The sequence below is a fragment of the Nomascus leucogenys genome, chromosome 7b (assembly GCF_006542625.1).
Source record: "Nomascus leucogenys isolate Asia chromosome 7b, Asia_NLE_v1, whole genome shotgun sequence".
NCBI lineage: Eukaryota > Metazoa > Chordata > Mammalia > Primates > Hylobatidae > Nomascus > Nomascus leucogenys.
The window spans coordinates 44,748,261-44,766,263 of record NC_044387.1 but is presented as its reverse complement, the minus strand read 5'-3'; the positions used below and the strand labels follow the sequence as shown (position 1 = coordinate 44,766,263).

Sequence of the window (18,003 nt, the reverse complement as noted above, 5' to 3'; positions counted from 1 at the left end):
CCCTTAAGGCACACTGTAGGTACTGACTGATTTCTGTGGGCCCAGAATTATCACTTTAATACAGAGAGGATAAATTGGCATTGTTTTTTCCCCCAATAAATCATTACCTTCAACAGAGCAGTTGAGATAAGGTCTAAGGACTAACAAGAACTTTTCTATAAACAAGTTGGATTTATTCTGAATCTTTCCTTCACCTTAGAGGGTTTAAGTTGGAGGCAGGAAGGAATGGCCTCCTACTATTAGCTCCTCCCCCCAAAAGGAAGGGAAGCTTGAGAAATAGTTTTTTAAATGTATGAGCAAAAAGCAGGAGCTGCAGTAGGAAGCAGTCCTCATAAGGGCTGTTCCCTTCCACTGCTGGAGGCAAGAGGGTGAGGAAGTGAAGGAAGAACAGGGATGCTGCCACATCCTGTTAACTCAGGAGCTGACCAAGAGCTACCAGAGAAAGCTAATGGAAAACACTAGTTCCATTACCGTGAAATACAACTGGCCATATCACTGTGGGGGAATGTCCAACCGGTGGGAAAATAAAGCAGCAAGTAGCCGCTTCCATACCACATTTCTTCCTTATTCTTTCCTTTTGTGGGCAACACAGGCTCCAATTTCCTAAGCCTCACACCTCCTTTCAGCAGTTCAGAGATGAACCTGGCTTCGATCAGTGCTTGAATGTGCTCAGCCAGTGGGTGTGAGGATCCAGAGCTGGCAAGTGTTAATACTGGAACTCAAAGGATTTTATTACTTTTTAAAAATCAAGATAACGCACCAATTTGTTCTTCACCTATGCAAACACAAATATAGCAATTAGAATACAGAACATTCCAATGCAACTATCAGAGCCCATGAAGAAAAAAATCGTTGCCTCACTAATCCCATTCCCCCCACTCACCTCTAATTACTTAATCCAAGTACACAAAAGCCCTTAAAACATCACTCCCTAAATGGGACACTAAAACGCAGAACAAAGACGCGCTACAGGATAAAGCTCGAAAGACACACAAACATACTCCCAGACCTTGTTTTGACCAATTTTTAAATATTGCTTTAGGGAGATTTTATTTGAAAACATAAATTTCAAAAAGAAAGCACATTTAAAACATCAGGTTTTGGTGATCAGGGTAGGTAAAGTATTTTTATTATAAATTTCAGGATCTAAAAAATAATTTATTACATTTACTAAGATAAATCTAAGATGACCTTTTTAAACCAAGCCACGTGTGCCCTGCATAGTGACGTCGTGACCCTTGGGCATGGAAAGACACAGGTCTACCCTTCCTTTAGGGCTGGGATCAGCCAGAGGAAAGAAAATTATGCCGATGCTCAACTAGCATATACTGATTAGGACTATTTTGGTTTATTACCCTGGCATTGAAGAATTCAGGTGAAGATGCCACCACTCTTGAACTGTGAAAGCCAAACTAGAATCTGCAGAGCAGCCTCAGTCTTAAAATTCAAGCTTCTTTTTCCTACTTTTTATTTCAGTGATATTTAGGACACTCTCTATTTCATAAGAGTTATGATCTAACTGGCTCTATAAGCCCAAGAATAAAAATCCTTACCCCCTAGCAAGAGACCCATAGAACTGGTCAGTAGTAAGACTGAGGTCCCATATTGGAAAAAAATATACTAGCCCAGGGTTATAGACAGGGACCATCCAGCAATAGAGATGTTGCTGGCAAGTAACCATAGTGGTGGGTGACCACTAGCGAAAAGGCTGAAGAGACTTCAGAAGGTCATCTGGGTTATCCTCCTGCCTCGACACAAGACACACGTGTCTCTCTAGCCAGAGTTACTTGCAATTGTACTCACAAGTGGGGACCCCAGGTCTCTTTCATGTTATTTTCTCTGTGTACATATTTCAAAGATTCCCAAAGGCAGCATTTTTACAAGGTGGAGCTGCAGGAAGCTTCGGGGACTTGACAGGTCTGAGTCCAGAGCAAGCCCTCGCCTGTGGGATCTTAGCAGGAACCTGGGGGTGAAGAGGAACAGTGCAGTCCCTGAGAGGCAGCTGAGAGTACGGGCGAGCACCCTCACACTCCAGGATGAGGGGCAGGGGGCAAAAAAAGAGTGGGTGCAGAGCCCAGCCTGCTCATCAGGAAAGATGAAATTCTAAGGGGATTAAGAGCTAACAAGTCAGTAGCTGAGGAGCCCACAGCTAAGCTCTCTCAGCTGGGAATTTCTATCCCAATTCTTCCTAAGTAAACCCTCTCCCACTAAAGCAGCGGGTCTCAATAGGGGATGTTCACGGGGGACATTTGGCAATGTCTAGAGACATTTTCGGTTGTCATCTCTGGGAAGGGGGTGCCACTGGCATCTAGTGGGTGGAGACCAGGGGTGCTGCTGAACAGCCCACCACACACAGGACAGCCCCACCACAGAGAATGGTCAGAACATCACTAGTGCCAAGGCTGAGAAACCCGGTCCTGGAGGGGGTGCTTTACCCCTAAGATTCTCAATTTAGCATGAGCCGAGGCCCTTGGGATTTACAGTCAGATGAATGTGAATGTCCCACCTCAAGCCCTAACACACCTAACATGCCACTGCCATGTTGAGCAGAAGTCCCCAATTATCCCAGAGTGTTCCACAAATGTCCAGACAGCTGCTGGAGGTTCAAATTCCAGCCAATACAACTCCAACCTTACATCCTTCTGTCTTTCTCTTCTGAAAAGCCTCCTATTTCTTTCTCAGAGCCAGGGCTACCCCGATGGCCATTGCCAGGATGGCAACAGCAGCAGCCCCTCCAAACAGCAGTATAGACTTGCCCTCAGGCAGCGGCATGGGCTTCATCTCGCCGGCAGGGGACAGTCTAGACTTGCCCTCAGACAGCGGCACGGGCTTCTTCTCGCCGGCAGGGGACAGCTCTTCCACAAGGCTCTCTTCCCTTGCATTTGTCTCCTCACTCAGCAGCGTTTCTGTGGGTTCCGGTGCGGGGACCACCTCCTCCACTTCAGTAGGTTCAGTTGTTGCTGCTTTCACCTCTTCTTCATCAAGTTCTACAAACAGAGATGTAGCAGGGCTGGATTTCTCAACTGTGATCACTTCTGTGTCAGGTTCCCTTGTCCCCAGCAGGGAGGTGGCAGTGATATGTGGAAGCAAGGGAGCTGGGGCTTCAGGAAGTGCCTCTTGCAGCTCCTGCGCTGGCAAGACCACAGAAGCCACAGCGGCCTCTTCCATGCCCTCGGGCACCTCTTCTTTCTCCACGTGCACAATGTCAGAATTAGAGGAGTTGTTCTCACTCTTCTCTCCAGCTCCGTTGCTGTCTAAGCTTTTTACTTCTTCAGGATCCATTGCAATCTGCTGCCAGGACTCAGGGCCTAGTGACACTGGCAGGCTTTCTGTGTGCCAACTCTGGCTAGCTGACAGCGACACAGGTAAGCTCTCGGACTGCCAGGAAGTGGTCACAGTTGGAGACTCTGGGGGACTGACTTGTCCAGAGTTGTCGCTGGGCAGGATGTAAATGTCATTGCTATCTTCTGCAGTGATTCCAGGGTATTCCTCCTCCTCTGACTCAAGGCTAAACACAGTGCCCTAGAAACGAAGGACAAGCGTCAATAATAAAGAATGGTAACTATTTAAAACATAAACATCAATCTGGAAAGCAAATTCTTTCCTAAACTGAAGTTCTAGGAATGAAACACTGTTTAAACCTACATAGTTTCTGAATGGAATGCATTTATTTGTAGGCCAATGCAGAGAAAGAATTTTTGACAGTCTTCTGAGCAGTTTCCTTGAAACTAAAAAATCCTAAGTTAATATACATTCAGTATAATTCACATACAGGCTGAGAGCATCCTAATCTGAAAACCTGAAATCTGAAATGATCCAAAATCTGAGGGTTTTTTTTTTTTTTTTTTTTTTGAGACAGAGTCTTGCTCTGTCTCCCAGGCTAGAGTGCAGTGGCACAATCTCGGCTCACTGCAACCTCCGCTTCCCAGGTTCACGCGATTCTCCTGCTTCGGCCTTCCCAGTAGCTGCGATTATAGGCACCTGCCACCACACCCGGCTAACTTTTGTATTGTTAGTAGAGATGGGGTTTCACCATGTTGGCCAGGCTGGTCTGGAACTCCTGACCTTCAGTGATCCACTCGCCTCGGCCTCCCAAAAGTGCTGGGGATTACAGGCGTGAGCCACTGTGCCTAGCCCAAAATCCGAAACTTTTTGAGTGCTGAAATGACATCACAAGTGGAAAATTCCACACTTGACCTCATGTGATGGGTTGCAGGCAAAACACAAAAATCTGCTTCATGCACACAAAATATTATATATATATTTATATTATAAATTAATATATTAATATTATATAAAATTACCTTCACTCTATATGTATAAGGTGCATACAAAAAGAAGTAAATGTCATGTTTGGACTTTCCCATCCCCAAGACATCTCATCACATATATACAAACATTCCAAAATCAAAAAAAAAAAAAATTAAAATCCAAAACACTTCTGATCCCAAGCACTTTGGATAAGGGATACTCACCCTGTATGTTCAATGCAGTAATTAATGCAAAACAGCAGAGAAAACAAAGGCAAGACCTTGTGCTCAAGGGATTTATCACTGAGTAGGGTATACAATAATGCTATGTCATAGTCCAAGTGCTATTAAGAGTCCACATGTTGCTTTCCTTAGAAGAAGAAGAAAAAAAGTTCAGATGGGAAAAAGACCTCTTTGGGTAGAGGTCAGAGAAAGCAGGGAGATCACAGAAAGCTTCCCGGAGGGACTAGCATTTATATCAGACATCTGAAGAATAGGTAAGATTTTGGCAGGCGAAGGGTACACAGAAGACACTATGCAGGCAAAAGCACAGAGACAGAAAAAAAAGAGGATAAGGACAGAGCCCTGTTTAATTAATGCAGAGTGCACATGACGAATAGAAGGTCAGTGAGGGCAGGACCGTGGAGGAACCTGAATAACAGAGAGCTAAGAAATATGGACTTCATCCAACAGGCGATGGTTTGTTACTGACATCTCTGAGGTACAAAATTACAATCAGAGCTTTGCTTTAAAATTCCTCTGATGGCAGAGCCAGAATGGAGAGATGCTGCAGACACGGAGATTCTTTTTTTTTTTTTTTTTTTTTTGAGACAGAGTCTCGCTGTCGCGCAGGCTGGAGTGCAGTAGCGCGATCTCAGCTCACTGCAGGCTCCGCCCCCCGGGGTTCATGCCATTCTCCTGCCTCAGCTTCTTGAGTAGCTGGGACTACAGGCGCCCACCATCTCGCCCAGCTAATTTTTTGTATTTTTAGTAGAGACGGGGTTTCACTGTGTTAGCCAGGATGGTCTCGATCTCCTGACCTCGTGATCCGCCCGCCTCGGCCTCCCAAAGTGCTGGGATTACAGGCGTGAGCCACCGCGCCCGGCCGACACGGAGACTCTTGCTTCTTTCATCAGGAAGTTTGAGTGAAAACAATAAAGCCCTACAGCACAGGCCTTGTGTCCATGTCTATTAATAACAGGCCACCGTGTGCCTACTACTTATCAGGGCTGTGTCAGGCACAAGGGCTATGAGGAAGAATGGGTCTATTCTTACAGAATTTACTAGGCAGCTGTGAAGACTGACATATGAATAACTAACTTCAATATGATACAGAAAGCTTTATGACAGGTGTATGCACAAGAGGCTAAGCCAACCCAGAGGGTAAGGCACAATAAAAGGACAGGAAGAGAACCAATGGAATGGAATGTCACAGAGATGTACAGAAATTGTCATACAAAGGCTAGACAACACTTGTAAAAGCTACAGGGAATCTGAATGGAATATGTAAAGCAAATTAATTTCTACTTCATTTTACAATTATGGTTGCTATTCATCTGAAGTAGGATAATTTCATTCTTCAACCAAAACCAGAAACTTTCTACATACATCAAGGATCTAACATAAATCAAAAGTCTATCAGCCCCGTAAAAAAGGAAATAAGAATTACAAATAAATCACACGACCATGATGTCGGCATCATACTGAACCACTTTCTACCTCAACCCTTGCTCCAACCACTTCAGAGGCCCAGGTAAGCATCAAGGATGTTCTATGAGTATGGAATAAGCAGGGGGCTAAAATAATACAGTATGACCACAAAATTCACAATCAAAAACAACTGGCTTGTATCCCAGCTCCAATTGTGTACCAGCTGTGTGAATCTGGATACCTTGCTTAAACTTTTAGACTTCAATTTCTTCACAAATAAAATGGGGATGACTGACTAGATAAGATTGTTTTTGTTGTATTTTTAGAGTTGGGGTCTTGCTCTGTCACACAGGCTGAAGTGCAGTGGCAGGATCATAGCTCACTGCAGCCTCAACCTTCTGGCCCCAAGGGATTCTCTTGCCTCAGCCTCCTGAGTAGCTAGGAATAACAGCATGGGCCACTGCACTCAGCTAAGTTTTTTTATTTTTTGTAGAGACAGGTCTCTCTATGTTGCCCAGGCTGGTCTCAAATTCCTGGCTTCAAGCAATTCTCCCACCTCGGTGTCCCAAAGTGCTGAGATTATAGGTGTGAGCCGCCACACCTGGAACTGAGTTCATTTTTAAAATGAGGTATAGTATTTTTTTTTTTTTTTTTTTTTTTTGAGACGGAATCTCACTCTGTCACCAGGCTGGAGTGCAGTGGTGCGATCTTGGCTCACTGCAACCTCCATCTCCCAGGTTCAAGCGATTCTCCTGCCTCAGCCTCCTGAGTAGCTGGAACTACAGGCGCACGCCAGCATGCCCAGCTAATACTTGTATTTTTAGTAGAGACAGAGATTCACCAGGATGGTCCTCAATCTCTTGACCTTGTGATCCGCCTGCCTCGGCCTCCCAAAGTGCTGGGATTACAGGCGTGAGCCACCGCACCCGGCCCGAGGTATAGTATTTATAGTGCTTAGATTAGTACTTTGTACATAGGAAGTAATCAGTAAGTTATGCTATTTCATAACTTGTTATTGTTTGTGTTGTCATTTTAATTGTTGTTTTTGGTGGTATGGTGGTAGGACAAAGAGCTATTCTAAAATACCAGCTGGATGGGACAATAAGAAAGTGAAACAATTGGAAACAATACCCTTCCTTGGCTAAAGAAGGTAATTTACAAACTTTTCCTTCCTCCTCCATCTCTTCTAAGCAGAGACAACACAAAACTGGAAAGTAAAATCTGTCTTTAAAAATTACAATACTGCAGTTTACAATTAGGAAAACTGGAGGGCCCATTGGCTTGGAAGAGAGAGGGCTTCTAGGCCTCCAAACTTTTGAGGATGACAGCTTGCCCCAGCCTCAGGGTAAGGACCACTGGAATGGTCCAGAAGAGGATGCATTCAGGAGAGGGAGAGACGGAGAGGGAGAAAGAGAGAGAGAGGGGCACAGATAGAGAGAGACACAGGGAGGGTTTGGTTCAGCTAAGTAAGAAAAGACATGGAGATCCTAACCGGAAGCTGTAATCAGGTCTCAGGCTTACACATTTTGCAAGGATTTTCATTAGCATCATTTTTAATACAGAAGGATTTCAAACAGTCTTCAATACCCTCAGGAAAGTTTAAAAATATATATGGTTCATCCAAACTATTTAACTACTATTAAAAAAGAAATACATACATTTTTAAGTCCAATGTGGAAGGAAGCCCATATTGTACAATAACTCTACATAAAAAACTACAAAGTATTATTGAGAGAAATTAAAGATATCCTAAAGAGATGTATATATCATGCTCATAGATTGGAAAACTATTGTAAAGATGTCAACTATTCCCAAATTAACCCTTTGGTTCAATACACTCTCCAATATAAAATCCCACCAGGTTTTTTCTTATGGAAATTGACAACCAATTAATTCTAAAATCTATATAGCAATTTAAAAAGGCCAAGGAAATTAAGCTGATCTTGAAAAACAACAAAGTTTGAGAGCTGACACTACCAGGTATTGACTCAACCTATTACAAAGGCACACTGATTATGTAAGTATGGTAAGAGCTTAAAAATAGGCAATTAGACCTGGCTGGGCACAGTGGTTCACACCTGTAATCCCAGCACTTTGGGAAGCTGAGGCAGGAGGATCGCTTGAGGCCAGGAGTTGAAGACAAGCATGAGCAACATAGTAAGACATCATCTCTACACACACACACACACACACACACACACACACACACACACACACACTGTAGTCCCATCTACTCAAGAGGCTGAAATGGGATGATCCCTTGAGCCCAGGAGTTTGAGTCTGCACTGAGCTATGATCGTGCCACTGTAGTCTGGCCTGGATGACAGAGCAAGACCTTGTCTCAATTCCAAAAAAAAAACAAAGAGGCAATTAGACCAATTAAATAAAATAGAATCCAGAACTAGATATACAAGGTCACATGATTTGTGACAACGATAACTCTGTGGGAAAATAGATGGTATGATCCTATTTACTAAATGCACATATATACATATCTACTTATTTGCATACATTTATACATAATAAAATGTTTATATAAGCAAAACACGTTTAGAAAAATGTACACCAAACCATTATGAGTTATTTCTAAGGGGCAAGGTAACAAGTATGCATCATAAAAATTTTTTGGCTGGGTGTGGCGGCTCATGCCTGTAATCCCAGCACTTTGGGAGGCCAAGGAGGGCGGATCACGAGGTCAGGAGATCGAGACCATCCTGGCTAACATGGTGAAACCCCGTCTCTACTAAAAATACAAAAAATTAGTCGGGCGTGGTGGCTCACGCCTGTAATCCCAGCACTTTGGGAGGCTGAGGTGGGTGGATCACTTGAGGTCAGGAGTTTGAAACCAGCCTGGCCAACATGGCGAAACCCCACCTCTACTAAAAAATACAAAAGTTAGCCAGGCGTGGTGGCACGTGCCTGTAATCCCAGCTCCTCGGGAGGCTGAGGCAGGAGAATCACTTGAACCCGGGGAGCGGAGGTTGCAGTAAGCCGAGATTGCACCACTGCACTCCAGCCTGGGCGGCATTAAGACTTCCATCTCAAAAAAAAAAAAAAAAAAAAAAAAATTCTTGTAAGGGTCATGACTTAAAAAAAAAAAACTATTTCCATTTATTTAAAAGGATGTATTTTTTTAACCACCCTGAGGCCCTCTCCCAAGCCCTGGACTAAATGGAATAAAGCTTTGTGCAGCATAACAAAATTTTTTAAATTAAAAAATAACAAAAATTTAAAAACTAAAAGCATGTAAATATGAACAGGGCTCTGCTACTTCCTGGGAACATGAGATTAGTAGATACTCAACAATCCCCACAGGAACTGTGGAACAATTTGAATCAGGTGAAGAGGCTCCTGAATGTCTGAATTTCGCATATCTCAAATGCAGCGTGGGGCATGTGGAAATATTATTATTTTTCTGAGACGGAGTCTCGCTCTGTCCCCCAGGCTGGAGTGCAGTGGCGCGATCTCAGCTCACTGTAAACTCCACCTCCTGGGTTCACGCCATTCTCCTGCCTCAGCCTCCTGCCAAGTAGCTAGGACTACAGGCGCCTGCCACCATGCCCAGCTAATTTTTTGTATTTTCAGTAGAGATGGGGTTTCACCATGTTAGCCAAGATGGTCTTGATTTCCTGACCTCGTGATCCACCCACCTCAGCCTCCCAAAGTGCTGGGATTACAGGCATGCACCACCGTGCCTGGCTAACTATTGTATTTTTGTAGATACGGGGTTTCACCATGCTGCCCAGGCTAGTCTTGAACTCCTGATCTCAAGTGATCCACCCACCTCAGCCTCCCAAATTGCTGGGATTACAGGCATGAGCCACCACACCTGGCCGGGTTTTTAATTCTTAAATAAGACTGCTACAAAATTAGATACTGATATAATTGCAAGGTGCCTGTAATTGGGTTGAGACTAAAGCAAACAGGGAGATAAACAAGGTGTCCTAAAAAGTAGTTCTGAGAGGGACTAGTAGTCTATGCTAATTAATAATTTTTAAAAATCTTCAAAAAGATCTCTGCCATTAGTGCCATCCTCATATGAATTCCTTTCCCAGACTTCAAACCCCACATGGCTAAAACAGACTGTCAGTGCTATAATCTTATGGGATTTCATCTCTTTCAAACTCTCATTACATTTTCATTAGTATAGGCATAATGTAAAACCATTACACATTTCTGGGACCATCATCAATAATGAATGCTAACAAAGAGTACCTCACAACCAAATGCAGTACATAAAGTCTATATATCCATCAACTGCAGAGCTCACGCAATACAGCCAAGCCAGAAGAGAATGCTTGTCGTACTGAAGACTATAAACTACAAGTACTAACTCTACATCATTTCTGTCTTACCCAATACCTAATATTTTAGCTGGCATCTATCTCATCATTTTCCCCTCCTTTTAGTTAATCATTAAGTACTAAATATATCTCAATGTATTTATTCCTAAATATATCTTCTAATATCTAAATATATCTCTTCTCTTCCATCAACATTTTCTGGTATTACTCTAATATAAGCAATCTTCTTTTCCCTCCCTCCCTCCCTGTATTACTCTAATATAAGCAATCTTCCCTTCCCTCCCCTCTTGTTCTTTTCTTTTCTCTTCTCTTCTTTTCTTTTTGAGACAGGGTCTCTCTCTGTTGCCCAGGCTAGAGTGCTGTGGTGAGAACACAGATCACTGCAACCTCTGCCCCCAGGGCTCAAGCAACCCTCCTACTTCAGCCTTCAGAGTAGCTAGGACCACAGGCATGCACCATCACGACTGCCTAATTTTTACATTTTTTGTAGAGACGGGGTTTTGCGATGTTGCCCAGGCTGGTCTCAAATTCCTGATCTTAAGCAATCTGCCTGCTTTGGCCTACCAAAGTGTTAGGATTACAGGTGTGAGCCACCATGCCTGGCCTCAATCGTTATCTTTCATAAGAAGCAATGCAAAGACTCGTAAAAGCCTGCAATCTAACTTGGATGATATAAAAAAACCAGTAAGTTAAGCCAAAGATCTGGGAATCACATTGGGTTTCTCTAATTCCTGGCTTCTTATTATCAGGAACTGTGCTCTTTAGGTGCTGGTAATAAAACAATCTCTACCTTCAAAGAGTTTAAAATACAGTAGCAGTGGCCGGGCATTGTTGTCTCATGCCTTAAATCCCAGCACTTTTGGAGGCCCAGGCAGGAGGATAAGCTTGAGCCCAGGAATTAGAGACCACCTGGGTAAGATGGTAAGACCCCATCTCTACAAAAAAAAGAAATAGCATTGGAGACAAACAGGGTACTCTGGGAACATGAGAGATTCACGGAAGCGGGAACAACAACACTGGATCTTTTTTTTTCTTTTTTTTGAGACGGAGTCTCACTCTGTTGCCCAGGCTGCCTGCCACCACACCTGGCTAACTCTTCTAATTTTTGTATTTTCACTAAAGATGGGTTTTCACCATGTCAGCCAGGCTGGTTTTGAACTCCTGACCTCAAGTGATCCACCCACCTTGGCCTCCCAAAGAGCTGGGATTACAGGTGTGAGCCACTGTGCCTGGCCAAAGTTGGATCTTAAAGAATGAAAGACAAAACCAGCAGATCAAAGATAAGCAAGATATTCTAGGCAGAAGGAAAAGCATAAACAAAAACATGGTGCTGAAAAATATCATCATATATGCAGACTACTGGCTCTTCAGTATGCCAAAGCATAGGACAGGGGGTGAAGAAAGGCAAAGCTGGAGCTGGAGGAGGAAAGATTAGGCCAATGAAAGAGAAGTAAAATATCAGTACCTTTCTTGATATAAAACATTGCCTCTATCAGCCTCTATCTCATAAAAGGTGCATGTTTCCCCCTCGGTCTTGCTGAGACATGAATTCAAGACCCTGTCCCACAATATGGCACCTCTTACGCACCATCAATTACTTAGAGGAGAAAAGATGAATCTAAGGTACCATCCGGCCATTACATAAAGGCTCAGTTTGAATGTTACAAAATAAAGTAGTTCTACATTTGAAGTCTATTTATAATTTTCTGACTCAGTTAAAAAGCAAGCAGGCAAACTCATACAATATTTAGAATGATACATTATCCCTTCTTGAGCACATTAATGTTTTCCTAGGAAACCAAACATAAATTTTTGAAAGGCTAGAACACAGTGAAGGGCATTAGAGGAGGTAAGGTCAATCTTTCTTCTCTATCACTAGGGCCATCATTTAACCCAAATCTCTCTGTAATTGTGTGCTAGGTGTTTCCTATGGGAGGGGAGGCTTCTCCTGGCAGGTTACTCATTGTGCCCTACAAATGCCGTACTAAATTCCCAAGCGCTGTCTCCTTATTCATATAGATACTGTATTAACATTTTAAGGGAGCAGAAAAGGTTTTGAAAATATGATGAAAGGTATTAAGACCTCTCTCCCTTAAAACTGTGCTTTCATACAAAGCAGCATACCATTTTAGAGGAAATTTTAGACTCCCTGAAGCACATCTATGGACCCCAATTTAAGACCCTGATCTGGCTCCATCAGGGTCTGGCTTAAATTCCACTGTATTTAATCTTCCTCTTATTTCTCCTGGACTCCTAGACAGCACTGAGTCTGGGCCACACAAAGTATCACAATATCTATTTTGTACCATACTTCTCACTAATTTTTTCACATGTATTAGTCATCTTCTCAATGACATTATAAATACTTCAAGGGAGAAAACATGCTTTAAACTTCTTTGTTATCCCCCAGGTAATGCCTAACATATGCTGAGCAAACAGTAATGCTCAATAAATGCTTGGATGATAGGAAAGTTGGTCCCATCTTTGATATAAAAGCTCTAAACATCAAGTACTGTTAGGTACAGCTCTTTATTCATCTCTGTATTTCCATACCTCTGAACTGTACCTGTGTCTTTGCTGTCCTAGGTCACAAAGCACTGGTGCTAAAAACAATTCCAACCCCCAAACAGAATGACTGAAGTCACACTGTCCCACCAATCCAGAATGCTCTCCCAATTCTGTCCATCTGAATCCTTCTTGTTACTTCTAAACTCATAGAATTTATGTTACTCCTTGCTATAAAACATACAGGAAATAGTGTGGATCTGCCTTATAACTATAAGCTCCTGGAGACTAAGGATATATTTTTATAATATTTTTGTTGCACTGGTTTCTTTTCTCAGCCACACTCTTCCCATGTGCCTCATAGGATTCAATACATATTTTATTATATTAATATAATGTTATGTATAGTTATATTAATATAGGCTGGGTGCAGTGGCTGACGCCTGTAATCCCAGCACTTTGGCAGGCCGAGGTGGGTGGATTGTTTGAGCCCAGGAGTTTGAGACTAGCCTGGGCGACATAGTGATATCCTATCTCTAAAAAAAATACAAAAATTGTCCGGGAGTGGTTGTGCATGCCTGTAGTCCCAGCTACTCGGGAGGCTGAGGTAGGAGGATTCCTAGAGCCTGGGAAGTGGAGGTTGTAGTGAGCCAAGTCTGCGCCACTGTACTCCAGCCTGGGTAACCGAGACCCTATCTCAAAAAAAAAAAAAAAAAAAAAATATATATATATATATATATATATATATATATATATATATAAAATTAACATTGAAGTCTTTGGAAACTTAATAAGGCTGGCCCAGTTCTTGAACCTGGAGGTCTCTTCCACTGAATAGCTGTCACTTCTCTTTCTGCATCTTTGCCCACATAGATGAAACATTCTTTTCTTTTCCTTATGATTGTTAGTAGAGATGAGGTCTCGCTATGTTGCCCAGGCTGGTCTCAAATTTCTGGGCTCCAGTGGTCCTCCCAAAGTGCTGGGATTACAGGCATGAGCCACCATGCCCAGCCAGAACATTCTTTATGTGCAATATAACATGTACCATAACCTGCCATTCTAGACCCGCAAGTCTCTCTGAAGAGGAAATATGTGTTTTCCAACTTCTACCATAAACAAAGAAGAAAGACACTCAGTGGAGGTCTGAACAGGACCGAATAATCTCAAATCATAACCAAAGCTCAGTTTTAGGATATATCATAAATGGTTCAAACATACAAGATTCAAAACATAATAAACACCTTTCTACATTCTAGTAGAGGTCTTTTGTTACTGTTGAGTCATGGTCCCCCCAAGCTACCTAAGCCGATCTAACGAATCCTTGCTGCTTTTCAACAAAAGTCCTTTACTTCCTTCAAGATGTGACCATGCTTCTTTACAGAAGCCTTTCCTGATTAAGCCCTACTTTACTTCACAACTACCATTTATTTTTTTTTTGAGATGGAGTCTCACTCTGTCACCCAGGCTGGAGTGCAGTTGCACGATCTTGGCTCACTGCAACCTCTGCCTCCTGAGTTCAAGCGATTCTCCTGCCTCAGCCTCACAAGTAGGTGGAATTACAGGTGTGCACCATCACACCTGGCTAATTTTTTTTTTTTTTTGAGATGGAGTCTCACTCTGTTGCCCAGGCTGGAGTGCAGTGGCGCGATCTCTGCTCACTCCAACCTCCACCTCCTGGGTTCACGCCTTTCTCCTGCCTCAGCCTCCTGAGTAGCTGGGACTACAGGTGCCCGCCCACCACCACGCTCGGCTAACTTTTTGTATTTTTAGTAGAGACAGGGTTTCACCGTGTTAGCCAGGATGGTCTTGATCTCCTGACCTTGTGATCCGCCTGCCTCGGCCTCCCAAAGTGCTGGGATTGCAGGCGTGAGCCACCGCGCCTGGCCACACCTGGCTAATTTTTTAAAAATACTTTTGGTAGAAATGGGGTTTCACCATGGTGTGTTGGCCAGGCTGGTCTCGAACTCCTGACCTCAAGTGATTTGCCCGCCTCGGCCTCCCAAACCGTTGGGATTACAAGCATGAGCCACTGTGCCCGGCCCATTTTTTTTCTTTGTATAGACAGTCTCCAACTTATGATGGTTCCACTTACAATATTTTGACTTTACCATGGGTTTATCAGAGTATTAAATGCATTTTTGGCTGGGCACGGTGGCTCATGCCTGTAATCCCAGCACTTTAGGAGGCTGAGGCAGGCGGATCACGAGGTCAAGAGATGGAGACCATCCTGGCCAACATGATGAAACCCCATCTCTACTAAAAATACAAAATTTAGCTGGGCGTGGTGGTGCATGCCTGTAGTCCCAGCTACTCAGGAGGCTGAGGCAAGAGAATCACTTGAACCCGGGAGGCGGAGGTTGCAGTGAGCTGAGATCGCACCATAGCACTCCTGCCTGGGTGACAGAGCGAGACTCCATCTCCAAAAAAAAAAAAAAAAAAAAAAAAAAAAAAAAAAAAAAAATGCATTTTCAACTTATGATGGGTTTATTTATTGGAATGTGCCCCATCATAAACTGATGGGCTCTATATTCTACAATACCTACTAAAGAACTGTACTTTACCATGGCTTTCTTGATATTTGTTTAGTTTGAGCAACTAAATAATTGGCTCTTTTATGTTTAGGGTGTGTTTAACTAGTAAGTATAGAATCAGCAACTAATTGTCACATTCTTATGTTGAAGAGAGAAATGTAAGATTATTATAATCTGTTTCAAGAGTCTGTTATGCAGTTGGGGAGATTATGTAACATGGAAGTCCTCAAACTTTGCTGCCTAGAAGCACATTACAACCCATAACAATTAAATTAGAATCCTTAATAAAGGTAGGACCCAGGCATTATATCTGGTTAAATGTAAAAGGGTATAATTCTGCTGTAATCGATCTAACCTTATTCTTGGTCTCTCCCATACCTGAAGCCTATACATACTCTGGCACAATGAACAGGCAGAGGTAAGATGATTTAGACATTTCAGTAACTAAGGTAAATCGCTTCATCCACTGAGTATTTACAATCACTTCAGTAATATCCCAAACTTTGCTGATTCTTGGTAAGTCACCAATAACAAAGAATGACAGTAGGCAACATGAATTAAAATGGCTACTGTTTACTTAGGGAAACATTTCTGTAATCTTCCTGAAAGACTGGAGGTCCAAGACGGAGGAGAACCCACTCACCAAAGCCATATCAACAGTTAAGCTAAATTTTCCTGTAAAGTTGTATTTACCTATCTTTTTGCCAGAACATAATCCAAATGAGTCATGCAGATCCTCTAACATCTGTTACTAAGGAATTACTGTGTCACATAATTTATACACCCAAAGGCTTATCTGTTTATTAAGTCATCTCTTCAAAAACCTCCATTTTGTGAAGATCAGAAAGAAAGGCTCAGGTACAGAGTAATTTTACAAGGAAGAAGAAAATGGTAGTATAAGGTAGCACAAAGTTCCCATTTGTCCCTTATTAATTGTAGTACACTTATGTTATTTATTTGCTCTTTCAAAATTTCCAAATGAGAAACCAATACTATGGCTTAGCAGCTTTGTAATCCTCTATCCTCAAATCTCTGTAATGTAATGTCACTAACAGGAAAGTGATGAGGCATTGTGGAGGATTAAACTTTTTTCATTATCGAAACTATCAACATTTTAAAACTGGGCTAAGTCTTTTTGTTAAATGAAGAATAAGTTGGGAAAGTTAATATACAACACTAAGTAAATCTGTCACAGTCTCATCATGACAAGTAAGATCATCCAGTTTTATCAAATAATTTGCATTTCAGAGTTAAGAAAAATAGTCAAAGAACATCAGTTACTTCACTACAAGTGGCTTAAAACAGTGTACACTTCTTAGTCTTTCACTTACATTAAAAATTTTTCACCAAAAAAAAAAAAACCCTCAAAAAACGTTATTAAACTCCCACTTCCAAACTTGAGTTACCTGGAGACAAGGAACATAATTTCTTATGTTCTTTATTCTTAATCTTGGAGTCACCTCTGCTCTCACTTTCTATTCATACTCTATAAGTTTTGTAATGTGTTTTCATGCCATGTCAAAAAATGTAGCCTTACAATTACGCAGTGCTTCAAACAGAAGGGTCATCCAGTGGTCAGAGAGGTCTCAAGTGACAACTGATAGGAATTCTCAACAGGTTACTTACCTGCACTTCTAAAAACAGAGGCTCTAATAGCAATAACTGACTAAATAAGCAAAAACAAAAACAAGAGCCATAATGAAAACACTAAGAATTTTAGTTCTCAGAAAACAGACCTTTAGGGCTGTATGCCAAGTAAGTAAAATGGAAATTTCAAAAGTTCCATCATGGCTGGGCATGGTAGCTCATGCCTGTAACCTTAGCACTCTGGGAGGTGGGGGCAGGCAATCACTTGAGCCCAGGATTTTGTGACCAGCCTGGGCAGCATGGCAAAATTACATCTCTACAAAAAAATACAAAAATTAGGTGAGTGTGGTGGTGCATGCCTGTGGTCCCAGCTACTCGAGAGGCTGAGGTGGGAGGATCGTTTGAGCCCAGGAGGTAAAGGATGCAGTCAGCTGAGATTGTGCCACTGCACTCCAGCCTAGCCAACAGAGTCAAACCGTCTCAAAAAAAAAAAAAAAAAAAAAAAGCCCATCATGAAGAAATAAGGGAAAAGTCAACAAACTGAAAATTAAAAGTAAAATGTCTCTTCCTCTTATTATTATTTTTTAATGAGGGTCTCACTCTGTCACCCAGGGGCTACAGTGCAGTGGCATAATCATAACTCACTACAGCCTGAAAATCCTGGGCTCAACAGATCCTCCCACCTCAGCCTCTTGAGTTGCTGGGATTACAGGCATGAGCCACCGCACCAGCACGCCTGGCTTTTCCCCTTATTTTTAACAGCTCAAAGTTAACAAAAGATTGAAGAACATTCTTTGTTCCACATCTAGAGGATCTTTACATCCCATCTAAGACATTAGATCAGGTTTGTCTGATCACAACTTTGGCGTAATATATTGTTTCAAAGTCAATTCAGATTTATTTATTTATTTATTTACTTTTTATTTTTATTTTTTTTTTTGAGGCAGAGTCAAGCTGTCGCCCAGCCTAGAGTGCAGTGGAGCGATCTCGACTCACTGCAAGCTCCGCCTCCTGGGTTCACACCATTCTCCTGCCTCAGCCTCCCAAGTAGCTGGGACTATGGGTGCCCACCACCGTGCCCACCACCAAGCCCACCTAATTTTTTTTTGTATTTTATGTAGAGACGGGGTTTCACCGTGTTAGCCAGGATGGTCTCGATCTCCTGACCTCGTGATC

At 42.4% G+C, this 18,003-nt stretch overlaps 1 protein-coding gene across 1 annotated transcript in view; it reads right to left on the bottom strand.

Moving 5' to 3' along the window:
• Positions 1-710: 710 nt before the first annotated feature.
• Positions 711-18,003, bottom strand: part of BCL2L13 (BCL2 like 13) — a 101,801-nt gene continuing 84,508 nt past the window's right edge. Inside the window, 3 exon segments of the mRNA XM_030815778.1 lie at positions 711-3,090; positions 3,093-3,128; positions 3,130-3,522. Coding sequence (XP_030671638.1) covers positions 2,668-3,090; positions 3,093-3,128; positions 3,130-3,522 — 852 coding nt within the window. The 3' untranslated portion in view covers positions 711-2,667.